The 25806-nt window shown below is 47.4% G+C and overlaps 2 protein-coding genes across 2 annotated transcripts in view; both read left to right on the top strand.

Annotated features, from left to right (window-relative positions):
- The window catches only part of ADAMTS9 (ADAM metallopeptidase with thrombospondin type 1 motif 9), a 78982-nt gene extending 71620 nt beyond the window's left edge, over positions 1 to 7362 (top strand). Inside the window, exons 37-40 of the mRNA XM_066557913.1 lie at positions 799 to 890; positions 2305 to 2409; positions 4370 to 4464; positions 4764 to 7362. Coding sequence (XP_066414010.1) covers positions 799 to 890; positions 2305 to 2409; positions 4370 to 4459 — 287 coding nt within the window. The 3' untranslated portion in view covers positions 4460 to 4464; positions 4764 to 7362. The remainder of the gene's footprint in view (positions 1 to 798; positions 891 to 2304; positions 2410 to 4369; positions 4465 to 4763) is intronic.
- A 9975-nt stretch (positions 7363 to 17337) lies between these two features.
- Positions 17338 to 25806, top strand: part of PRICKLE2 (prickle planar cell polarity protein 2) — a 104187-nt gene continuing 95718 nt past the window's right edge. The window contains exons 1-2 of the mRNA XM_066558101.1: positions 17338 to 17402; positions 17682 to 17767. Of these exons, the coding sequence (XP_066414198.1) occupies positions 17361 to 17402; positions 17682 to 17767 (128 nt within the window). The 5' untranslated portion in view covers positions 17338 to 17360. The remainder of the gene's footprint in view (positions 17403 to 17681; positions 17768 to 25806) is intronic.

Below are 25806 nucleotides of genomic sequence, written 5' to 3' on the forward strand. Positions count from 1 at the left end.
ACAACATATTGTTGGGAGTTCATTCAGTAAATAGCTAAGTGGTCTTTTAGCAAATCAAAATCCTTCCCTGTAAAATGACTCCTTATCTGATAAGTGGGTTTTATCACTTAATTTTCAAGACCTCCCAGTCTATCAATCTGTAAAAAGCAACTAATAATCTGTAAAAGCTTCTAGGTAAAGATCTTAAAGGAACCACCCTCTGGGAATTTGATACCAGCTCCCTTTGAATTTCAAAAGGAGCTGGGCACCTACCTCTGTCAGGCAGGAGCTATCTCACATCCCCATCTAAATGAGTCTCAGTTACTTCAGATCCCTCCAGAGCAAAATACTCCAATTCCCTTTGAAAACCCGACCCCTGGGCTGGGGCAGCCAGGAGAGCAGAGATGTTGTTTGCTTTTGTTTAAAAGAGAGACTTAGAAGGTGCTGTAGCCTTTTTGAAAGTGGGGAATTTTTTGATAGCGAAATAAACCCCAAGTTAAGGGTTTGAGTTTTGTTGTTATTTATACCTTGTTCCTAAATCACCACCAGATTTAAACTGAGCTGTAAATACTGAGTGTAAGTGTCCTGTTAAATTCAGTGCTCATGTGCTGGGAATCACATGTGGGATGAATCAGGATATTCAATATTAAAAAATATAGTAATCTTGATATCACAAAAATATAGAAATCTTGACTTCCTACATTAATGTGGGAAGCCAGCTTTGGTGAATTTAAACATTATCAAAGAGCATGTTTACATTTATTTTGTCTCTCTCCCTGCATCTTCCTTTCCATGTTATTCACCAACTCTTCTCCACAGCAACTGATTTACAGTTTGCACAGACACATGATGGACGACCTGTTCCTTATGCCACTGCTGGGGACTGCTACAGCGCTGCCAAATGCCCGCAGGTATTTGACAAGAGCATTTAACAGGAATTGGTGCCATTTGTCATGTTCAGGCCCTCTATTAATTACTGCTGATCGCAGCAGCCCAACTTCTGTGAGTGGCACGTTCTTATCTCAGCGATCTGAAACTTTTCCCTTTGTGAAGAGGGAGAAAGTGATGGAAAAAGTTCCCTTTGTGCATGGGAAGAAAGTAGTTTCCATTTTCCATGTTATCAGGCCAGTGGCTGCCTAAGGCCCCAGTAAAGGAGAAAAGGAAGAAGAAAGAGGCTGTGGGGGGAGAACTAGGTTTGAGACAGGGGGATCAGTCCATGACAGGACTTGGTGGACATGCTGGGCAGAGAGAGCAGGAGGGAGCAGATGATTTCAAAAGTCTGTAGGAGACAAATAACACTGTATTAGGGATGGCTTGCTGCATGTCCCCAGCACACCTACTTTTTGTGGGGCTGGGGATGGTAAGTGATCTGTTTGGATAGTCCAAGGTATTGGGTGGGCATTACTGGCAAAGGGCATTAACAGGGAGTCACGGCAGCAGAGGGCAAACATCTCCATCTCCTTCCCTCCCTGCTTCCAGAGCTGACACTTTCCTGCACAGCTCAGCAGCTTAGGGATTGACTCCTTACCTCAGGAATGCTCATAAATGTTAATATCCATCCACCTGACCCAAACAGTTTGCTTCTCACAGAAAATCAGCATTCCCAAGGCAGCAAGTGCAAGGAGCAAAGCTAACACCATCTGGTACTGCTGGGCTGTGGGTCAGCCTGGGGATGTGTCCAAAGGATCTCTTCATGGGTCCAGAATTTGGCAGGACTGGAGTCTGCCATGGGGGTGAGGGGAGGGCTGGGGGGGCTGAGTGTTGGATGCTGGCATAGTCCTTAATTTTCCATCCATCTTCTTCATTTTAAGCAAGGGTGGAATTAAGTGTTTTAAAGAAATGGGAGAGTTTTTATTTCACTAGTCTGAAAAAAAAAAAAAAAACAGTGAAAAATAAGGAAAAGAAGAAAAGAAGGACAAGTGTGCCCTCTCCAGTTGAGGAGGGAGCAGTGAGAGCAGCTGCAGCACATCCCTGAAATTCCTTCCCATCAGCTGCTGGAGCACGTCAGGCTCTGCCGTTTGCCATGGGAAAGCCAACAATGCCCTCAGCCGGCAGAGAAGAAGCAGTGCAAAACCGGGGTAAAGCAGTGAAAATCTGGGGGAAAAGGGCAGTTCAAAAGAAATCTGAAACCCCCCCTTCTCTGCAGCCACCAAGGAGAAGAAATTCCTAATGTGAGCTGTGCTGTGATTTGTACAATGATCACGGTCAGAGCAATGGAAAACAAGGAAAACGCTGCTGTCAAGATGCTGTTAGAAAAGTGACACGGTGGCATGCTGGGAGTCTGGAGCATGGCATTTTGGGATAACCAGGCTTATTGTTTTTTAGGGTCGTTTCAGCATAGACCTGTATGGGACAGGCCTGTCCCTGATGGGAACAGCCAAGTGGCTCTCACAAGGGAATTACGCCGTGTCGGAAATTCAGAAATCCCCAGTAAGTTGTAACTTTAATTATGGCTATACCTGCTCATCACTACATTGTCATTCATGGCAACATCTTCCAATAGAGACTAACAAAAAATGAACATCTGCATTAAAGTGTTGTATGTAATTGTAGAGGGGTGAGGCCCTTGCGGGTTTAGCTTGATCTGAGTTATTGCACTTAATTAGTGAGCCTGATTAACTGTGAAGCTGAAAGTGCTCAGTGCTGTGGGGCAGACAGATCTTTAATCAGCCTGAGATGTCCAGCATGGAGTGTGCATCACAAGGCAGGGCAGCAGGACAGCTTCAGGGCTCCAGAGTTGGATCTGCAGGTAGGGTCTGGTGCCAGGCAAGTGCCCTGAGTAGGAATTGTTCCCAACACATGGCTGATAAAGCATGGAGGATGTGGACCTTCCTGCTGGTCTGGTCTGGGTTTATCTCCTTGGGAAAGTCTCAAGTCACTGGAGTGTTGCAGAGGCATCATCCCCTGTCACTGCCTGGGGCTCTGCTGGCTGGAGCCTCAGGGTAAGCCAGGCAGCCCTTCACAATCACTCACAGCCAAATTTGCACTGCTTAATTTGCCTGCCTGTTAACACCTCCTGCAGTCACTGTGTGCCTTCACTCTGTTGCTTCTATGTCATATTCTGAAATGGTAGAAACCCAGGACTGCTTTTTTGGCTGTTATTTCATGTGAGTCATCCCAATTGCCCCTGTTAAAACTCTCCAAAGGAGGTCACCATCATTTAACAAACAGCAATTGGCAAAATATCCTCTCCTGTACTGCTTTCAGTCTCCCCCCTGGCTCTGGGGAGCATGAGTCTCCTCTGTGCTGCTGCTCTTAGAGGAGAATTAGTGCTGCAGATCTGACCACACTACAGGTGGAAGAGGACCAGCCCTGTATGTCAGTTCCAGCAGGTGCTTTTCTATCCTCCCCTTCTAAAAGGAGAGAAGTCAGCTTTGGGGTTGCAGAAAACATCATGGCTGGCAGAATTAAAACAACTTTAAGGAACAGGGGTTCTCAGAAATCCTCCATCACCTGGTGGCATCTGTCAAGTGCTGTTCCAAGAGCATAATTGCCTGCAGGAGCAGAAGAAAGAACGGTGGAGTGAGAAGAGATGATAGCAGCCTGCTGCAGTCACAGATCAATAATGTCAAGGGCAGGGTGGAGCTCGTTTAAAAATAAGTGCTTTGTGCAAGCTTGTTGTGTGCTTAAGTCCAATTTTCTGGTAATTGAGGGTTGAATTCCCCTCAAGGACTGTCTGTCCATTCTAATGACCAGGAGGAGAAAGACTCTGCAGAGGTGAGATAAGGAAGGCCAGATGGAGGTATTAATCTCCTGACTCAGGCCCAGAGTTGCACCCTGCTTGCTGGGCTCACCTGGAGACCAGGTCAACCTCAGGACCACTCCATACTTACCCCTACTGGCTGTGGGAAGGGGAGGAGGGTTGGCACTTGGAGCAAGTGACATCACCTCACCCTGTGCCTTTCCCTCCTCTCTTGTCTCTGGAGCCACTCCAGGACTTTCCCTTCCAAGTGGATATTTCCTGGTATTGCCTGCAAATACCCTTTCCATGCCCTTCCCATGCTCAGGCAGAGCTGAGCAGTTGTTACTGACCCAGAGTGGTTTTGTTCTTGCATGAGCCAAGTTTTCTACTCATTCCTGTTATTCACTGTGGGGCAAACTGCAGAAAGCAGATATCCTTCAGATACCCTCCAAATGGCCTTTCCTTGGGCAGCTTTCAATTTAATAAATCAAAACTACCCTTTCCTGTTTGTGTCCACCATCTGACCTGCTAGCACTAAAGAGAATTTGTGTACATTTGAATACAGCAGTGATTTCACAGATTGATTTCAGCATCATTTGTTTTATTATACACCCTAAAAACCATGGCTTGAGTAACCCAGATCTGGCCCTTCTACAGCATGGAATTCCTGAGCTCTTACTGAGCTGTTATTTCTGATTTTGCCTGCAGGATGGTACCAAAGTTGTGGGAAGATGTGGTGGTTACTGTGGGAAGTGCACTCCATCATCTGGAACAGGCCTCGACATTCAGGTGTTATAGCAGTGGTGAGTTCTCAGCTGCTTCTGCATGAAGGAGAATCTCCCCCAAAATGCCCAGAAGGAGCAGATCAGGCCATGCTTGCAGAAAGATGTGGAGTGCATTGGTGACAGCCACCCACCCCACACAGCATCCCAGTGGGATCCCCTGCTGCCCCAGTAACCCCTGTGGATACAGCACTGTCACCTGGAGACACCTCCCCACCTTGCTGGCACCCACCTTTGCTCTGCTCCTGTGCCACTTTCTCTGGTGACATGTTCCAGAGGCCAGGATGACTCCAAATGTGCACCTTTTCTGTGTTTTCCAGGTTCTCTGGGAGCAGCCAGTGGAGATGAGAGATGGATGAAGGATAGTGATGCAATACCTCTGCCTTCCACTTTTATATCTGTGTATATGTGTATATAGATTGCATATTCCTAATGTACAGTATAATATTTATGTTTGGGATTATTTATTTTGATTTAATATTTTTGTACGTAAAATAATCATTATATTAAGGCTGCTTTTACTATTTTTATTTTTATTGTTAAATCTTGCAGTCAAACCACTGCATTTTGCATACTCTACATTATATGTAGCATTATGACAAGTGATACTTAATTGTCACTGTATTCAGTTGTTTACTTTCAGTCAGTAATTTTCCTTCAGTTATGGGCTGCTTTGGCCCTCCACGGTGCTACACAATCTGCATAGGGGTATTTTTGGCATTTCAATCTGTCTTTATGCAAGGAAATTAGACAAGATGTGCTTAAATTTTTATTTTTAGGGATTAGGCTGACAGCACTCAAGGAAAACATGACAATGAATACTGTGCTAGTTGCATTAGCAATCTTTATCTTTTAGGTATGTTTTGAATTTCACATGACCTCTGTGGCCAGTGCTGAAAGCACTGGTTTGGTGCTAACATAATATTTATTAATGCTCTGTAGTTTTAGTTAATCCAGTGCCTTTATCATTGAAAAAGGGGATAAAGCAGAAAAATTGTCAGGCAATTCAAATCAATCAAGATCTACCCCAGGTTAAGGAAAATTCCTGCAGATGGACCTTCAGCTCAAGCCCCTTTTTTTTAGGGTTCTGAAGTGAACTCACTTTTTTAAAAAAAAATGTATCTTTGTCTCCTAATTGCATGTGCCACTGTGCTTCCTGACTCCATCTGGAAGCGGGGTATTAACTCATCCCAGACAGGCTGATCAGGCCATATGTTTCCCTGGGCTGTGTTCTCAGAAGAGATGTAGTTTCTTACAGACTCTGTTACAAAATCCTAGCATGAAGACAAAAGCATCCCTGTGGTGTTCCCTCCCCATGGGGCTGGTGAGGACTGTGGGGACAGCACACCCAGGGATGGGGACAGTGCCCCCAGGGATGGGGACAGCACACCCAGCCAAGCCACCCCTTCTCTTGGCCAGGGTACTCCCCTGCAGGCACTTGCAGCATTTCCCCAGCTTCCTACTCACTCCCAGACCATCTGCAGAGGGAGGCTTCGCTGCCTCCTTTCAGCAAGATCACTCTGTACCTACAGATGATTCTGCCCCCCTTCAAGAGCAAGCTGCTTTACGCCTACTCCTGTGTTGCTTCGGATCTTCCTGGTAAGGCATCTGTGCTCCTTGCCTCTCCTCATTCCCATGTACAGCCAGACATTTGCTATTGGCTTTTATTTAATCAAACTGAGGAGCCATGTCCCTTAGGTGTGGTGGCTCCTGCCTGTGCATAGCCCTCAGCTGTGGCACGCCACGCTTTCACAGAGCTCTGCAGCACACTGAACGGGGTGATGTGACCAGGTTGCTGTTGTAGTCTATGATATGTCCCGTATCTCTTTCTCCACAACTTTACTTAGTGATAGGAAGGTGCTGCCCTTTCACCTTTTATGTCAAGGCAGCCAGGAGCACAAAGTACAAGGAAAGGAAGCTTTTCAGCACAAAATTACCAGCAGTTTGGAAAACCAAAGAGGCTTATCTGCTACTCCAGATAACTCTTTCCATTTTGGATGCAAGCAGTTACCAAACACAACCTCGGGATCTTGTGTGAGTCTTTTACAGAGCTCCCCAAAGGATGTGTAATCAGTGTGTTACAAAAGAGTTGGATCAATGGTGATAAATGATCCAATCCCTGGATTCATAACCTGTGTGTCCCAGGCTGTGTTCAGCCTTTGGAGTGAAACCTGTCAGCCTGGCAATCAGGGATTGACACATTCCTGTCAGCTGGGAGACACCTCACAGGCGAGCAGAGCTGTGGTACAGCCCAGAGCTGGAGAACTGGTGAAGGAAAGAGGAAAAAGGGAAAGAGAAAGAGAAAAAAGGGAAAGGGGAAAGGAGTAATAATGGAATAGTGATTTTCTAATAATTGCTTATGTATAAATTCTGTAGGGGAAAAGGGAAAATTGCACTATGAACTTCAGAAAGAAATTGTGGTGCTTTACCACTGGAAGGGAAGTGAAATGAAGTGAATGGCTATTTATAAAAAGAAATACTATTTTGACCTGTACAAATTAATTTCTACCATATAGTTTCAGGGCAGCTATTAACAGAGCTAGCAGAACCTAAAAAAATACAAAATAAACTCTAAGGGAAAAAAATGACAGAGCACTAATCCTGACATTCCTTAATGGTCATCGTTAAATAGAGCAGATTTTGAGGAACAGAGACAATAGACATTTCTTGTTCAGGAAAAAACTCTGGGTTTTGTATATCAATGCCATTATTTTTCTACAAACTGGGGTATTTTTTTGCAAGCACTTTCCTGTACAATGTTTCCTTTCTTTCTGCTTATACTCAAAAGGAAATGAGAATACCTGTATGACATGTCTATATGGTCTTGCTGCATTTGCCATCGTATTTCAATACCTGTGTCCTACAATAGAGGCAAAATACTTTGTACACAAGGGAATAATACATTTAATGGTAAACATTTTTTTTCTGTGCTGGTGTTTATTTCCAAGGTGTGGGTTTGATTGTCCCATGAAAAAGGAATGAGGGATGTGAAGAATATTGTTTTTATGGAGCCCTGCCCCAAACCTGTGTTGGAGTCTGTGGACCAGGGACCACCTTGGAGAATGGCCATGACCACCCACTCATGTCCTGATGGCTGGAGAGGCTGATGCTCCCAAATTTCTGTCCAGAGAGGACTGCTCCAAGGTGCATAATCTGCATAAGCACATCTCAGAGATGTCCCATGCATTGTTCAGATGTGTCTGGTGAGTGGCTGATGCTGCCCTCAATGACTGGGGACATCCTTTGACATGGCATGTAAGGGAGACAAGCAGTTCATTTTGCAAATGTTTTTGAAGGATGAGCTGGGATAATGGCCTGGTCCACACTACTTCTAGTGTTATGGAAAGAAATACAAAATTAAAAAAAAAATCAACTTTTCTAAATTAGAAAAGATAGTATCAAATATACAAGAAAATTCAGGCAGGAGAAATTTGGTTTAAAAGGAAGGAAATGTAGGGACTGCCTCTCAGGATGACAATCAAGTGTTGAAGTGCAACCAGTGTTACATCACCACTGCCCCAGATACTGCAGGTAAGAGTGAAGTTGCAATTTCTGTCTTCCCTTATATGTTCCTCATGCTTTGTCTCAGAAAATGCTGCAGATCTCTTAGTGCTGGCAGGTCCAGCCTTTTCCAGCTTCTATTTTTTTCAAAGGAGAGAGGATTCCTCCCTTGTGCTGTCTGAAACACTGTCAGATGCAGAAAACAGAACATGCAGTGTTTCAAAAGCTCAATTCTTATTTTAAATGACCAATCTCGTAAAAATGTCTTTTCTATCATTTATCCATAATAAATTATTATAAAGACTTTAAATGTGAGCTGCTGTGGAATTAATACACAGACCCTGAATCATATTTGACTTTCCAGCCCTGTATAATGAAAGGGCATTTTAACACTTTCAGTGCTTAGGTTCTGTGTGTTTAGTGCTGGTTCTATGGCAATTGCAGAATTCTTCTCCAGTCTCTTTGTGCAGCTTCAGAGACAGAGGTGATTGCTTGATCATTTTGGCCTTCTGCCCCAATGATGGGCATTTTTTTTCTACAGAAAAACACATTTTCTTGAAGGCTGTTGGAAAGGCGTGTCTCAAGGAATTAGTCCTAAATCAGGACATTTGATTCATTTCCTTCCTTTCCTCATAGCCATACTTTGAAAATTGAAGAGTGCAGAGAAGCCTGTTCTGTTGAGTCTTTCCAACACAACTCCTCAAACAGATGATTGAGGGCTGACTCAGAAGAAAGCATTCTGTCAGGGGAAGAGCACTGAGGTGAGACACCTCCCATTACCAGGCAAAGGCACAGGAATTCAACCCAACCCAGGTGTCATTAACAGCTGAAGTGGCTCAGCCCATGCCTTAAGTTCTCCCATCACTTGAACTCTTCAAATGGAGAACTCTTTCAACCAGGTCGTTGTAAGAGAAGTGTTTCAGTTCATCCAGCAGTCACAGCCCTTCGTAGTGTTGGTCACGTTGTGGGAGGGGATGAGTCCCTCTGCAGAACAGATTCCTGGAGGCAGCTCCGGCTTGCATTGAGCAGGAGGAGGAAGCTGATGACCGAAAGTGGTGCCTGTCAGTCTCACTCCAACATTTTCCAAGTATTCTCGCCTGTGAAGTGATCCAGGCAATTGGAATTGTAGCTTTCCAGAAGCAGATTTAGCTGACAAGTTTCTGACCTCTCTTTGCAATAGCGAGATGAAGAATGCTAAGAAGTTATTTTCAGCCTTCACAGAAGAGCCTGAGTTTCCACTTCAAAGTTGGCTTAATTTTCCAGCTATTTAACATTTGCAAATACAAGGCACAGATTTCAGAAAAAAAAAAAGCATAGTATTTTGACCTAACCCAAATGCCTTTTATACTATATTTCCTGGGGAGGTTTCTTTTGTTTGTTTGTTTCAAATGAAAAAAAAAAGAAAAATAAACCTGTGAAATTTTCCATAAAATTACTTCTGCCTCTCTCTAGTTATAAATATTGATTTTGAAGTGTTTGGAGCTGTGATCTGTTGACTGTAAGTACAAGAAGATCTGATGTAGGTACCATTTTCAGTAAGGGGAGGTAGAAATTCATTTCTCCTTTGTGTCACTGATCTAGGTCCTTCTAGGCAGGATATGAAATGCAGAGGCTGAGGCCATGCCCATCAATCCATTTCCACCAGGAAAGCCTCAGTTCTGCTGGGAGCAGAATGGTTTCCACATTACATCTCCTCACAGGTTTTGGCACATGCCTGGCTCTAATGATCAGTCTGAGCCGCCAGCAACAAGATCAAGCTGCAGCTAATTAAACATGTGTTGGTAGTCAGTGTCTCCATTTCTTAAGAGACAGTATGAGGAGAAGAGCCAGAAGTCTGGAATAATCTCTGATTACAAAACCCTTTGTATGTGGGGCAGAGGGTGCAGCGGGAGGCAGGGCTCTGATATTCTCTCTGAAAATCATTACTTGGCTCCATTCATATGCTTATAATTTCTTCATCCTTCTTTAGTCTGCGCCTACATTTCAGATGAGCAATTAAATTAATCAGGTCTTTTCTGCATTGTCCTTTTCTAATCCATCCTCTGACCTTCCTCTTTGAAGCTATTCACAGCTCGCTGCCTGCCTTCCTCAGCCCCACACAGAAAGGAGCATTGACTGTGAAACGCTCTCATTGCTCCTGCTGCCGGCAGCAGGGAAGTGGGAATGGCTCCCTGCAAACTCGCTGGCAAGAACAGACACGTCCAGGTTAGTTGCTGTTACTGGCAAATCCGAGTAGCAGTAAATACAGGTGCTGCCTCCAAGCCCCCGCGCAGAGGGGAGCGAGGCCGCCCGCAGCAGAGGATGCAAGCAGGTACCAGATGCTGCCAGAGGCTGGAGCTGTGGCCTCATGCATGGCTTGGACTTCCCAGATGAAGTTTCTCAGCTTGGTCCCAGGTGTGAGTAGCCCTTTGGAGTAGGATGCACGTGTGTAGTGGTGGGAGCACGCAGCTCTGCACTTCCCACTGAGGCTGATGCCTTGCCAGAGCTTAGAATAAGCAGGTACACACTGGTGGCAGCCTGTCCCTGCTTCAGAAAACGCAGCACAGCTGAACTGGCAAACAACTGAGACCTAGAATTTCAAACCATGAGCTGCTGAAAGGAGATGTAGGGCAGCAGTGGCCATGGAGGTTTGTTTCCGAGCAGCACAGGAGCAGCACAGTGAGTCTGAGCCTTGTCTGTGGGAGCAGGAGGCAATGGCCTTTCTTCTTACTGTGCTGGGGCTCAGCTACCTAAACATTTTGCTGCCTGTCTGTCCTTCAGTGTCCTCATCCCTGAGCATGCCATGTCTCCTCAAACCACATGTCTCAGGGGAACAGTAAACCCAGATCAGTGGCACAGGAAACCCCAGCAGATCACTCTGCTGACTCTCACCTGAGCTGCTGCTCCATTCAGGTAGGGCAAATAGAGAGGTGATACCCTTCAGATCCACTTTTTAGAGATATTTCTAAATTCTGCTGACTGAATTGCTTGAAGTGGGGTGTCCTCAAGACATTTCAACAGCTCTTGTCAACACTGACAGCTTCATCCTGCTCTGTGTGGAAAAATGCAGTGGGTGTGCCCTGTGCTGGGGCAGAGCTCACCTGGAATAACCCCTGAGAGCTGCCTGCCTGCCCCAGAGAGGCTGTTGCCCAAGATAACCTGAGTGTGTCCTCCTCTTCAGCTTTCCTCCACATTGTGCAAGTGGCATGTGAAGCTTTCCAGGTACAACTCACATTCAGGTTTCAGTAAGGGCATTCTCCCATCTGATCATTCCCAATGGCTTGGGGCTTTCAAGAACTCAAATGTATGGCAGCATTTAACCTGGGAGAACCAGAAGCTTTTGACAGCAGGTTTGTCCTGGGCTGTTTGCCTTGGCTAAAGAACTGGTGGCTCCAGCAGGCAAAAACAGCACCAATATAAAACCTGATAACATTGGTGTCTAGAAAAGAAACAATTTCTGGCCTCACAGCTACCTAATCTCTCATAATCTGAGCTACCACCAGCAGCCTGGTTTTGCTAGGCATTTCTCTACCCTATTTTTAAGCAGGCTTCAACCCTGTAAAATGGTAAGTAAAAGACTCTTTTCTTTTTCTCCCAATCAAAAGAGACAATAAAACAGCTTTAAAAACATGAGTCAAAGGACCTTTCCACCTGCAGGGTGGCAAATGAATGATTAATGTGAGGGATTGCAGGATGTCTGTGACACTTCCAGTGCTGTGGCAAAGGAAGGGCAGGATGGCTTCACTCCTGCCAGCTCGCCTCCTGCCGTGCCTGCTGACACCTGCCTCTCTGCCAGTTACCCTAAATTGGTTTGTTTTCCCTTATCTTCATAAATGGTCCTGAAAAGTCAAAGTAGCATGGCAGAAGTGTGAATTTACAGCGTAAAGCAAATAATTCTGCTGCACTAAAGACAGCTCCAGGGAGTGAGGGGGGATAGTAGAAAGTTACTTGTTGCTATAGCACTAGGATGTTGTGTGCAAATTGGCAGAGTCCCACCTGATTGCTTTGTTTAGCTTCAAATTGAAAGGCATTAAGTAATCACATGAACTAGGGCCATCTCCCACCCCTTTGTCAGAGAGGCTGGGGGAGCTGAGCTGAGGGGTTCCTGAGCTTGACAGCAGAGAAATACAGACCTGGGAAAAGCTGAAGCACTGGCATTTCATTTTGGAGAGCAAAAGCCTGAGGGATGAGGAGAGGGGCTGGAAAGGAGCAGGAGGGAGGGAAGGGGGCCAGTGACACTCTGCCATGCTGGCATCAGAGGCCAGGGTCCCTCCAGCACCTCAGCAATGCCCAGCCTGAGAGGGGCAGGTTCCTTTTTGAGAGGATAAGTTTTATGTATCCACTTGGCTCTGCATTTCATAGCAGGTGCTGCTCTCCACAGAGTGGAACTGGGCTCCAACTTTTTATTGGTGTGGACTCCAACTCCCAAATGCTATTTACAGGGAAATTGAAGACCGCCTTCAAAATTAACAATAGATGGCTATAAATCTTACTCAGTTACTTAGCAACTAACACAATAAAATCCTAAGGTTAAAAGGAGAAGGGTTATTTGGAGATACCTTGGGGAGCACATAATGGCCATTTGCATTCCTGGGTGGGAGGACACAAAAAAAATTCCTGGGATATTTACAAATGAGTGTACTGATGAAAGAAAAAAGGTGCAATTACTCAGTACCGTTTTAATCAAAATACCTCAGAACAGAGAAATCGAACAAAAAAGTAATAGTCAAATGGCTGTGATAAAGAGCACTGAGAAAATGTATGATCTCCAGAACTTGTAGAAGGGCTTGTTAAGTTGCTAAGCCTACTTTGTTGCCATTTGTGACATTTGAAGTGTGTGTACTGCAAAGTATCCCTGTAAGAAACGTTCAGAGTGAATCTGACCATTACATGCCTGATGGAATATGCCCCAGAAAATCCTACGCAGCGCAAAAAAATTTTAAAACCAAAGTAACACAGCATGATTCATCCCGGCCTGGGTTCCTGTTATGCACAGCACAGATTGAAATTCCATCTCCCCACCTCAAACTGGGGTTTGTGCACAGCCTTTTCTGCCTGCAGTAATTGCAAATCTGGGAGCTGGAATGAGTGGAAACACTGAGAACTCCTAAAAGACCCTCATGGGGGCACATTTACCCAGGAAGAAGGAGGCTTGGTGGAGGAACGATGCAGTAAATTAGAGGTGTAGTCCCCATCAAACTCCTTCAGCAGCTGTGGCACTTAGAGGTATTTTTAAGCCCTCCTTTTGCTGTTTGAAAGGCTTCAGACAATAACTTCCTAATAACAGTGAGACATTTATAACCTTCACAGTACTAGATGGAGACAGGGCTCATGTTGAGCTGTAATTCACCTGCACAGGCTGCTGGCAGGAGGAACCACGAGGGGACTGACTCAGTATGTAACAGCCAAATTCACCTTGACATCACAGAGGGGAGAAATGGATGGGTCCAGCATGAAAATGAGAGCTGCTTTCTGCCTTACTACACTGCTTTCTGTTGGTGCTACCCCTGCCTTGGTGCTCATGGTCAGGGCTGGACTGTAAGAGGCACAGGGGTGTCAGAGCTGATGGAGAGAGGATGAGAGCTTCCTGCATGTGGGTATTTTGGAGGTGATTTCCTGACATGAGGCACGGTTTGCAGGATAGAAAAGCCAGGGGCACTTTCCTGGAAAGACTAGCAAATTTTCCTGGCTTCACACTCAGAACTGTTTTGTCTGCCAGCTAACTCCCATCCAGAATTACTGGACCAGAGCTGGAAGCAGACTTTCCATGGTCTTTGGTGGCACAAGTTGTCCCCATATTTCCCATCCCATGGTTGCAGCTACTGCTGTGGACCTGCAGCTCCTCTTCCCAGCTGGTAAGGACTGCCCACTGGGCTGGGACACAATCACTGATGCTATTGCACATGCTGGTGTCCCATATGGGATGGAGGTCACCAGGAGAACAGAGCCCTAATGACAGCTCTGCCCTGCATCCCAGGCTGCCCTTCTGCACAGATCTATCCCATGCCAGTCCCTGTTCCACCTACCTTGTGACCAAAAGCTAACACAGGAGCTGTATTATACCTTTCCCTGAGCTCTCTGATTTTCATCATAATTATTTCTGTAGTATCAGGTACAACAGGGAGCAGGAAGCAAAGAGCATCCCTGTCATTTCCCTCCTCTTGGCCATCCACAACTTCAAAGGGAAGGGAAATGGGTCCAACTCAGTGCATGAATGGAGCAAACTGGGTTTTAAACTGGTTTAGTCATTAGAAGGGCTGGAAGGAGAGTCAGCTCTAGGCAGGTTTGATTGAAACAGAAATGGGAGGGGAAGATCACGTATGGAACAATTTAAGTGACAGCAGAAACAATAATTTGTCAGCCAAACTGTCTAGCATGTATTATACATGTGTGTCTGTTTCTGAGCCTATTTGACAGCAGTATCTGACACCCCCCACCTCCAAGCTGAGTCTGCCTCCACTCAAGAGGAAGATCTCCATGTCTATAAAAATAATAATGCAAAATACTCTTTTGAAAGTAGCTCTTGTGGTAGCACAGGTAGGGCTGGAGCTGTGTTGCTGTCCCCTGCCTACCCAGCCATGCCAGGATGGTGCATCATCCCCTTTGCACATGGTGAGAACAAGGGAGTGGGAGTTTATTTCCTGAGAGATCTTTACTCTTGGCAGCTTTTCTGGGGGAGGAAAGAGAAGAGGAGCATTCAGGCCAATGAGATAATGTATCCCCTCCCTTTCCCAAATGCATCCAGAGATGATGTTCTGGCCTGGCTGTTTCCTTATAGAGAGGGAGCATCTGAGCATCCCTAAAAGGGGGGATGGGGTCCTCCCAAAGAGCCTTTTGTTTACCCTGCATGTCTCAGACCAGAGAGAAATTGTTGATCCCATGAGATATTTAGGTGAGCAGGAGTCCCTAAGGACCTGACTTCACGGGGGTCTGTGCTACCTGAACATTTTTATGGCTCTGCATGGACCTGATTTCCCCAGATCCCTCTGCAGGCACAGCAGAAGCAGTGAGCACTCCTCACCCCTCTTATCTGCATTTTCTGCACTCCCAGGCTGAGTCCTCATCTTCCCTCTTCTGAACATACTGATGCAAGCCTTGATGCTCAGAGCCTCCCCTGACTTTTGCTTGTGTCCCCCCCTGTGCTTGCAGTATCTGCTGGCATGAGCCTGGAGGACACAAGCATGCAGGGTGACAGGGAAGTTTGGTAGCTTCATGGACAGCTTGGGAGGGGACCAGCCAGCCTTGTTTTAAGTAGCAATTTAGGACTTGCATCTTCATCAGAAGACTGGAGCTGTGATTCAGTACAGCCACACCTCCAAGGAATTTATCCTCCAACTTTGACTTACATTTGCTGTTTTAAACTCATAGCAGATGTCCTCGCCAGCCCTGTTATTGAGGGCGCACAGCATCTCTTGCAACAGCAGAGCAATTAAAGAGGATTTGCAGGTCACCTTTAAAGCATCTCCCACAGCACGTTGAATCTTGTTATAAGTCCTGTATCCAATACTGCTTTTATTTCAGCAGTTTTAATTGGAGTTTTAAATATTCTGAACCTTATGCAAGACACCCAAAGTGCTGGAGATTTTCAGGCCCTCTCTTGCATGACACCCACTCCCTGAAATCCCATTGTCCTTCTGTAGAGCTAACAGTAACTCAGCACCCTGATAATGCATTTGACACTGGATATAGGCTGGAGGCTGAGATGTTTCAATACAAGGTCAAAACCCAGTCTGCAACCAGTTGCCCACTGTGTGATGAAATGTATACTTGGAGAGATCGCCTCTTCCCTTGAGAGTTTATAATATATTCATGCACCACTGTATGAGTTGGAAACTGGGAGAGAAACCAAGAAGGAAAATGATGAGGAAATTCAGCAGAAGGGAGCAATAGAGGGAAGCTTGGAGGGTTTTGGAAAGGTAAAAATAGCAACCACAGAAAAACAGAGCAGGGAGCATTCAATATTTTCTCAGTGCCATGAAGAAAGCATATGGAAAAGGAAATTTTCTCCATTATAAAATTCTCCACGTGGAGGGTTTTTTATTTTCCTTAGGTTGGGTTTGTTTGTTTTATTTGGGTTTTTGTTTGGTTGTTTGTTTGGGGTTTTTTGGTTTTTTTAAGGAAGTACAGTATTTATGGCAGGAAAGAGTGAAAATCTCCCTGAAACTTTTTGTCTGAGACTCTTCAAAAGGCCACCTCAGCTCCACAGCTTCCAGCCTCATTTCAGCCTCCCAGGGAAGAAGATACAAGAGAAGAACTGACAAAAATGAGAACTGATTAAATGGAAAAAAGAAATTATCAAAGGGTTACCATTTTAACCAGCTGTGAGGCAGCAAGGCAAGGGAACAAAGAGGCAGGGAAGGAGGGGAAGGAGCTGACAGGATCTGCAAACAACCACAACCCTGGGTGAAGCTGTGAAATGCTAATGGCGACGCCGCTCCAGCCCCACTGGGGAAGATTTTCCGAGGAGCCCTGTGCTCTGTGAAGCGTTTGCTGCTCCTCCTCTCCCCACGGTTCATTTTGCTCTGCCTTGTGCCAGATGTGCTGTTTGACTGCAAACCCCAGGGGCACGGGGTGGGCATTGCTTTTAGTGCACTGCATGCATGACAAGGGTGGGCTGATGCATGGGCAACCCTATGGCTCCCAGCCCCATGGATCCACAGATCCTAGGATCACAGCTCCCAGCCCCACAGATCCCAGGATCACGGCTCCCAGCCCCACGGATCCCAGGATCACAACCCCACAAATCCCAGGCTCCCAGGCCCACAGATCTCAGGCTCCCAGCCCCACGGATCCCAGGATCCCAGCTCCCAGCCCCTGGATCCCAGGATCACAGCCCTGCTGGCCCACACGTAGCTCCGGTAGCACCGTGAGCTCGGGGCTGTAACAGGTGCTTTGCGTCCCACTCCAGCATCTCAGGCCGCAAACATATTTCCTATGACAGTGTTTCTCCTGCACCCTGCTCGTGTTTGTGGGCTAAACCTTTCCTCCTTGAGGAGGGGATCCCCGGCAGGAATCCGGGATGATCGCTCCGTGCCTGGGCCAGTGAAATCCCCTGCACAGCGCAGGTAACCTCAGCGTGCGCCCTGCCGAGCCCCAGCTCTGCCCTTGGGGAGCTGAGCTTCTTTATCGCCACCCAGCTCTGGAGCCCAACGAGGACATCGCGCTGCCCACTGCACACGCGGCCGAGCGCGGTTCTCCGAGGGCGGCCAGGGCCGGCAGGGCCCGGGGAGCGCGGTTAACCCTGAGGGGAGCGACGGCAGCGGGGCGGGGGAGCCGGTCCGTGCCGGGGCGGTGCCTGCCGGGCTGAGGGGCGGGTGAGGGGCGGGAGCGCGGCCGAGGGGCGGCCGCCGGGGGGGCGGGACGGGCCCGGACGGGGCGGCCGCTGCTGCCGCGCACTCGGGCAGGGCTGCGCCGGGCTCCGCGCCGGGAGCGCTGCCATGTTCGGCCGCGGCTCCCGCAAGCGGCTCTCTAGCCGCTCGGTGAGTGCCAGGGGTCCCTCGCCCCTCGTTCCCCGCCCCGCTCCGCTCCCACCTGTGGCTCTGTCCCGCCGCCCGCTTCGGCTGCGCCCCGGCGCCCGGCGGGTCCCCGCCGCCCCCATGTGCCGCTTGCTTGGAGTGCGTCCCCGCTCCAGCCCTTCCCCTGCCCTCTTCCAGCCGTGCGGGTGCCTTTCCCCCGGGCGTGCCCCTTCCCGATCCCTCCGGTGCCCGTTCCCGTCGCCCTCGTCCCGCAGCCGCCGCTGACTCTGCTGTTCCTTGCAGCTGACGGCGTCGGGGGAGCCGGAGCGGGGCCAGCCCTGCAACACCTGCGGGGACCAGTGCCCGGGCTTCGCCCTGCACAAGTGGAGGTAAGGCCCGGCCAGACCCCCGATTTTCCCCGGCCCGACCCCCGATTTTCCCCGGCCCATCGCCCCCGTCCCCCCACGCTGGGTCCCGTCGCGGCTCTCCCTTCGCGGCGCCCTCCTGGTTCCGAGCGCATCCGGGGTGCAGGTGTGGCTATTTTGGGAGGGCTTGTGTTAGTCCGAAGCGCGTTGCCCACCCACGGTGGGGGTTTTGGGGACACGGGTGGGCCACCCCCCACACAGGTATGCCCGCGGCCGCCGCCGGTGCGGGGCGCAGCAGGATCCAGATGCGGGACTGGGGTAACTGGTTTGGCGATTACCGACTCGCAGCTTCCCCAGTGCGGTCAGGAGCTCGTCCTGCTGCTCCGGGTCATGCCGGGGGCTGAAGCCGCCCTGTCAGGGACAACCTGGGTGGGGTGGGGTGGGGTGCGAAGGGAAAAATGGGGCTGAAGGGGTTCTTGCGGTCTGCACCAAACCGCTGCGTGAAACTCCGGCAAAAATAGTATTTTTGGTTATTTCTCTTGTCTTTACAAAGATGGTATTTCTGTCTCTTTACAAACCTGACAGTGCCGGTGCCTGATAAGCACAGCAAGCCCTGGCCTTCTCCTGGGTCAGCCCCTTCTCCCCCTCCCCATGTTCTGCTGTCTCGAAATGAGTTCCTGCTGATGTGCGATCTGGGACTCGGTGATATTAAATCTGGGCTGTGGGCCCTGGGAGCTCTACATAGTCTTAGTAGGCCAGGGAGCCCTTGGCGACCTTTTAACCTTATTTTTCAGGGTATACCCTTTTCTCCAGCATCTGCTGTGCTTGGCATTCCTCCCAGCCTCTGCCCTACTTCTCTCAGAGCTGTGTCTCACCAGATTAAAGCTTGGATTCAGAGCAAGGATGGGGATTGATATATTCCTGTTGAATTGTATCTTAACGTTTAGCCTTGCAAATCATTGTTCCCTTTGGCATTTGCCCCAGGGTGTGGTGGGACGGGTTCCATAGGCTGAGGCCTGCCCTGAGGGATGCACACAGCAGCAGGTGGGGCTTGCCCTGGTCCTCGGGCTGTCCCGGATTTCCTCGTGTCCCTGCAGAGCCACTTTGTAATACTTAAAAGTGCTAAGGAGAACTTTCAAATGCAGGATAAGAAGAAAAGCCGTGGTCACCAACAGTATTTCTCCCCTGCTCCAAGGACTTTTGAGGTGCTGTGCTTCATGTTTCTATTTCTACCCTGCCCCAAGGACTTTTGAGGTGCTGCGCTTCACGTTTCGTAATGTCAGAGAGTACAACTGTACAGTAGCTTTTGAAGGATTAAGTGAATTTTGATAGGATCCCACCAGAGGCCAAATGGCCCAGCAGAAGGGGCACACAGCTGCCTGGGGAGTGTCAGATGAGAGGGATGTTGCAGCTCTTTTCAGACTGTGCCCTCTGCATTGGTACACTGTGCCTCTAGGCCAGATCCTGCCAAACCCCATGTGCAGGAGGAGCCTCCACCCTGCCAGGACTACCCATAGCCATCTCCTTTGCTGAGGACCCCCAAACCTGGGAGAGGATTTTGCTAAAACAGTGTGGATTTTTCCAGCAGCTTTCTCTCAGGAGAGAAGTGCTTATGTCCCTTGGGGCAGGAGAAGGATGGGGACCCTTTGGGTATGGGTGGGGTCAGCTCCCAGAGGCATTGCAGCCTTTGTGCTCCAGGGTTTGCATCCCACTGAGCAGGTTAGACCTTACTCCAAGTTTCCTTACACCAGGACTCGATTAGCTGAGAGCCCTCCTGCAGACATTCCCATTTAATTGCCTTGATGTAAGAGTAATTACACAATTAAACCAAATAAAGCAGTCTATTTGCCAGAACACAATAGAGAGGAAATTCGTTCATTTTTCACTAGGCAATGGTCTATTAATGCCAGGAATAGGTAAGCAGACAAATTATTCCCAATAGTTTGTAGGTTGATAACATGCTGAGGAGCCTGTGCCCTCTGTGCAGGAGATGTTGCAGTCACTGACTGGTGGGGCTGCTCACCTAAACGTGCAGAATGAGACTGAAAGAAAACAAGAAAACAAGGTTTTGCAAGGAGATCCTCACATTAGGGGTATAAATCCAGATCAGTTGACCTGTAGAGATTTGTAAGGCTTTTTATAATCCTTTGACAGCAGAGTTTTGCTGATAAATGTAAATGGGGTGTTTTTGCTTCAAAGATGCAGAGTGGTGATAACACTTTAGGGAGACAGAATTTATAAACTTGCAGACACTGAAGCCATTGCTGAGGCAGGCATTGTCTATACCTAATTATGCTGGACTGTGTATTTTCTACTTACCTGTGATTTTAGGTGTGATCTGTGCAGGCACTACCTCAAGCAAGCAGATTGCTTTGTTAGAAGAGGAAGATTCCTGTGTTCCTATGTTGCCTTAACAGCCACTTTTCTCAGAGATGGCTCTGAGCGTTTGCTGAATTTATCATTCCTGGAAGCACAGGCATGCTTCCCGAGACAGGGAAACCTCTTGAAAATAATTTATATTCTGCAGAACTGTTTTCAGAATAAGCCTTCTCTCTACTGCAGGTGATGTGCAAAAAGAAGATGAAAGGGGATTGTTAAAGAATTAAAAAACGTCCCTGGTTTTTGAAGTTTGTTTTAGAATCTTCGTAATATTGCTCTGAAATTATAATCCCACATTTAAGGTAGTAGGTGAATTATCCTGTAGCAGTGTCAGTTTATTTAATGCTAATGTGGTGGAAGCAAGCAATTGAAAACACCTCAATCCAGCTAGAGCCTACATCTTACTCCATCAAAGAGCTCTCTTCTGCATGCCACAGATCTCTGCCTCTCGTTGTGAGGCAGAAATTCAATTTATAGCTTTAAATCATTTAGCCCTAAAGAGGAAAAAGTAAGTGTTTTTTCTCAGAAGGTTTGGGGGCAAAGTCCATGAAGACACAGCTATCAAACTATAACCAGTAAAATCCTGAATTTCTCATGGGCTGAGCAGAAAAATGACTCCTTCCTCTCGTCTCATCACTTTCTGCTGTGGTGGGTTGTCAGCAAAGTGCCAAAGGACTGAGTTCATTTGTGTGGGCTCCAGTCTAGAAAATGGAAATGGCGTGTAGGTAACCAAATCCTCATTAATAAAGGTGGCTTTGCGTGGAAAAAGAGAAATCAAATTCAATAAAAATTGAACTCCTTAGGAGCCCGGTTGCTGTTTTCTAATCAGATCTGCATTACATTAAACTGTGTGCCATTCAGCTTGTTAACAAGCTTTGGCATTAAATAAAGCTGTCACTGGAGTTTGGTGAATGAATAGCCATTAGCAGTGTCTTTTGCATAATGTCTTGCAGAGAAAAGCCTTCGAGGGAGGTGGTCCAGGAGCAAGGAAGGGAATTTATAACCTAGTGCCGGTGCAATTAGTGTGAATATGCAAACCTTAAAGGTGACAAATGGTTCGCTTTTGCTGCTGTTAAGCTTACTGTGAAGAACTAATTTCAGATTTACTCCGGGTGAAGTAAAATTACAGCCTTAGTACCTCCGTTAAAATAGCTGATCCTTCGTGTTGGGAGATTGGCATGTGTTTAGCACACGGAGCCATGGTTTGTTTGCTCCTAGAGAAAGCCAAAATACTCTTGCAGTTCAGCAGACCTTGCTGTTCCCTGCTCCCTGCCTTCTCCAAACCCACCAACTAAAAAGATAGAAGCAGGACACGCAGGTCTCAGGATGGTGTTTGAGCTTTGGTGTGAGGAAGGGGGATGTGCCACCTGGTTTGCAAAGCCTGCAGAGGCAGTGGCATACGGCTGGTTTCTGAGGGAAGGAATTTGGATGCTGTGACAGAGAAGACAATTTTAAAAATAGAGTCTGAAAACCTTTGGAGAAGTCTTTGTTGCCATAGTTATTCTTCTGGTTTGCAGAAGAATTTGAAAAGCAGTAATAAACATGACATGAAGACAAAGACTGGTTTGCCAGGGTTTTAGTTTCAGTGTGAGATTATGTCTTACATTTTTTCTTGGAGCATCTTTTTCCTTGCATACGTCACACAATCTTTGTCCTTTGGAATCACATTTTGCTGAGGAAGAGATCTGCTTCTCTTCATGCATTGCTGTCACACATTGTGCTCTTAATATCAGTGCTGTGTGTTTGTGCAGCACACAGTGCCTGGCCCTTGCCTTTCAGGGCAAATTTATGTGACCTGATGTAGTATTCAGTAATATTCCTTATTAACAAATTTTGCTGCATACAGTTGTTTTGAGCATTTGTTTATTTATTTCCATAACTCAGCATCTTGCTGTAATCTACTGCAGTTAGTCCTGCTGAAGTCTGATCTCATCCGGCCTTTTTGGATCAGGGAGTGTCTGCAAAGACAAACTTCTCATCTTCTCAGGAGAGAGCTGCCTGGAGATCCCAGGTGATCAGCCCAAGGGGTTTTGATTGACCGCTGGATCACAGAAACCTCTGGACAAGGAAAAGAGATGCATGTCATGAGACTGTGACCTGAAATGGGGTAGTGGACCAGACGCCCTGTGATGTTTGATGATGTTGGGTGACGATGCACAAATTGCTTTGCAACTCCCTTCTCTGCCTTGTTGACTGTAGGCAGGGAGTTGCTTGTGGCAGTGGATGTTTGTTTTGTTTTGTAGGTTTGTTTGTTTAGTGCCCAGTGCTCTGGAGATTGCTGTGCACAAGAGCAGCAATCTGTGTGTTTGAAATGAGCGAGAAATTCTGTGTGTTTGCAGCCTTTGTCTGCATTCCTAGGGCTCTGATCCTGCCCATAGGAGGTACACCCCAGCAAGCTCATCCCTGGGTGCCTTTGGGTCTGCAGTTTGCTGCCTAGTTCCTCATCCAGAGAGCAGAAACAATAATATTTGTAACGCAGCACATGAACGAATAACACCGAATTCTGAAGCATTTGTTTCTACTTCCAAAAGAAAAAAAAAGTACAGATTATTGCTTCCATATGTTTTCAGCATTTCTCATAGGTTATGTCTCTTGCACACACACACTCCCAGCTTTTCCCTGGCATGAATAACAGGCTTTGTGCCTCCCTTCTTTAGGATTCAGATATTCCGCACTTCCTTGCATGTTTATTGGAAAGGATTTGGAGATGTGAGAATAGCAATGCCTTATCTTGAATAGTCTGATGTTCCTATCACTGCCATGGTGAATTGTGCTAGCCTGGAAGGTTTTAGAAAATTCATCATTTTGCAGTTGGGAACCTGCTGAAATGGGCAAAATTCAGCCAGTGCAGGTCTAGCCCAGTGCAGATCCATCAAACACTCCTGAGGTGAGTCCCCAAGGGACTGCAGAGGGCTAAGGCTGCTGCTGTCCCTAGGGGACCTGTGCCTGTCCCTAGGGGTGGGCAGGAGTCGCCTGCTTCCAAAAGATGCTGTCACCCTGGCAGAGGGAGTGCAAAAAAATTCAAAGGCTGGTTTTGTTTGCTGATTTTAAAGCCTTTCACAAAGCGGTTGGTACCATTAGCTTGTTTTTAATTTATTTTTTGTGTGCTTATTTGGTCACAGGTTCAGAAAGGAGAAGCCACTCCCTGCCAGGTTCTTCAGTGGCAGTCAGTGCCCTTCAGCCCCTGTGCCCAGGCTGGTTTGGTGTAGGTGGCTGTGGGCACTGGAGCTCAGCTCAGGGGGATGCTGCACTGTGCACTTGGCTTGGCATCCATGACTTCAGCTGTCCTATTTTTTTACACCTGCAAGATTAAACACTTGTGTAAGTGTTTGGAAAATCAGGTCTACTTTTTGGGGGGCTTTTCACCCCCATGGTAGTAGGGAGAGCAGGGATAATGAGTGATGGCTCGTGCTGCTCCCACTGTTCCAACAGCATCTCTACCAAGGGGTGTCCGGGCCATTGCCATGGGGGTTTGGGTGGATTGTGGTGTAGGTATCAGCTTTGCCCTGCCCTGGGACAATTCTTTTCTTAAATGTTGAGTGCACAGTTACATTTAAGGAGCTCTCAACAATTTTTTCTGACTTGTGGGTTCCATTTCTTTGTGCCCTGCTGCTGAAACAGCACTTGAAACAGCACTTAAGACAGCCAAGACTGATAAGGTATCCTGTTTGTGTTGGCTGGGAGACACAGTATCCACATTACCAGAGCATTACAGTGTCAGAGGCAGTGTTGTCCCTGGCAAAAAGCCTAAAATAAATTCTTTAATTTTTTGTATGCAATGTACAAAAGAGCAGGTGAGGTATGTATTTGTTTCCGGGCAAGCCCAGGGAGCCTGTTTGAAGTCCTTTACAAGCCACTCGGGATTGTATTGCAAGAACTCAAAAGCAGTTTGGACACTTGTTGATTGAATTTCAGCTGAGCACAGAGCCCTGCTCTGCAGCTGCTCTCACTGGAGCTGCTCTGCCTGGCTCCATTGCCACTGAGCTGCTGGCAAAAGCCAGAAAAGCAGAATTTCTCCTAGGGAACGGGCAGTGTGGGTAGATTTTCTGTCTGTTTTGAAGTGGCCATGTGCAATTCTATTTTTATGAATGGTGTGAAAAAACACTTATAAGCTGTTGCGGGATTTGGGCTGATTTTGTGGGGTTTATTCTGTATCTGGTGTGATTGTGAATTACAGTGATGATGGATAGCTGTCGGTAGAGCAGACACACTGAATTCTGAGTTTGTATGGTATTTTACTTCTAAACAAATAATTTTAAAATTTGGTCGGGATTTTTTTTTTGCACTATTTTTTTTTTAATAACTACAATTGCTTCTTGGTATGCAAAAAGTAGAAGTTTGCCTGCCTGGCATGAGCCAGTGGGGTTTGCCATCCCAAGGGCAGAATTTGGCCAGTGAATATTTTGCTGGTGCCTCAGCCACGGGGCTGTGCTGCCGGACACTGGCAAAGCACAGTTCCCTCATGGAGCCTTTTGAGATGGATTTGCCCAGGAAAAGACCCACAAAACCTGGAAGCAGGATGGATTGGCTAGCACTGGGATCTCCTAGAAGCAGACAGCTTTGGATTTGGAAGCTGTGAATTAGTGGGACATGGTGAATGATTTTATAGCCCAGTGCCGCTGGATGTGTAAGGTCCTGAGCTCCCTGTGCATCCACCCAAGCCCAGGGAAATGGGTTAAATCACTTGTTGAAGCCTCTGCTGAGCTGATGAGAGGGAGGAGGTGGGAGATGAAGAGTTGCACTGGTCCCATGACATGCAAAGCTGAGCTGTCACCCCCGCTGTCGCCACCCTCACGCCCTTCCCGAGCTGTCCCTCCGGCCGCTCAGACCCGCGCTGCCCCGGGCTGCGTCCCGCTGGAGCGCGGCCGTGCCGTGCTGCGTGTGGCCTGGGTCGGGCCGGCAGGAAAGCTCCTACTGCTTTATTAGAGGGTTTGCAACAGGCCTTTGTCACCAGCGTGCTGTGGCGTGGAAGAAAAAGCTGCCAGCCAGCGCTTTGGTGGGATAAAGGCTGGAAGCCGGGATTCCCGCTGGAGGGGCCGGGCGCAGCTTTTGGCTGACGCCCACGGAGCGCTGCCCTCCTCTTTGTTGCTCTCGGCTGTTGAGAGTCTGTTCAGTGTTTTCAAGAGTTTTTCTTTGTTTTTGTTCTTTTTCTGTTTGCCTTTAAAAAGTCAATCTTCAGTCTTTTAGCCTTTTTCAAAGACATTCTCCCCACCTCATTCCCCCCCGCCCAGTAATCCATCCTTATTACACCAGTGAGTCACTCTTCAAATAATGAATTGCGTTTTCGTTGTCTGGCTCGTAAGTCTATCACCGAGTTTAAGGATGGCCGATAGTATCAGCTGAGACCTTTGGCAGCTGGCTTTGCAATTTGTGGTGCTCATTTGGCTATTTGCTTTTTTCTCCAATGAATAATCTCCCAGCAGTGGTGGTGGAAAGCCGGACCCTTCCTGTGCTTGTAGCATCTCTGCGGTCGCTATCTAATGTTGAAGGAATTTGTAACATTAGCAGAATTGTCTGATGTGAGGAAAACTAATTTCAGGGTAAATCTCATGAGCGTGGCTGTAAAGAACATTTTTCTCATGCTTGCAGACCCCAGACATGCATCAGTGCAGTCCCAATGGCCAGAACCTTTCTGAGTTCCCCAGTGCTTGGGTCAAGAGGTGTACAGAAAACTCAGGGTGCTC

Source organism: Molothrus aeneus, chromosome 12 (assembly GCF_037042795.1).
Source record: "Molothrus aeneus isolate 106 chromosome 12, BPBGC_Maene_1.0, whole genome shotgun sequence".
Lineage (NCBI taxonomy): Eukaryota > Metazoa > Chordata > Aves > Passeriformes > Icteridae > Molothrus > Molothrus aeneus.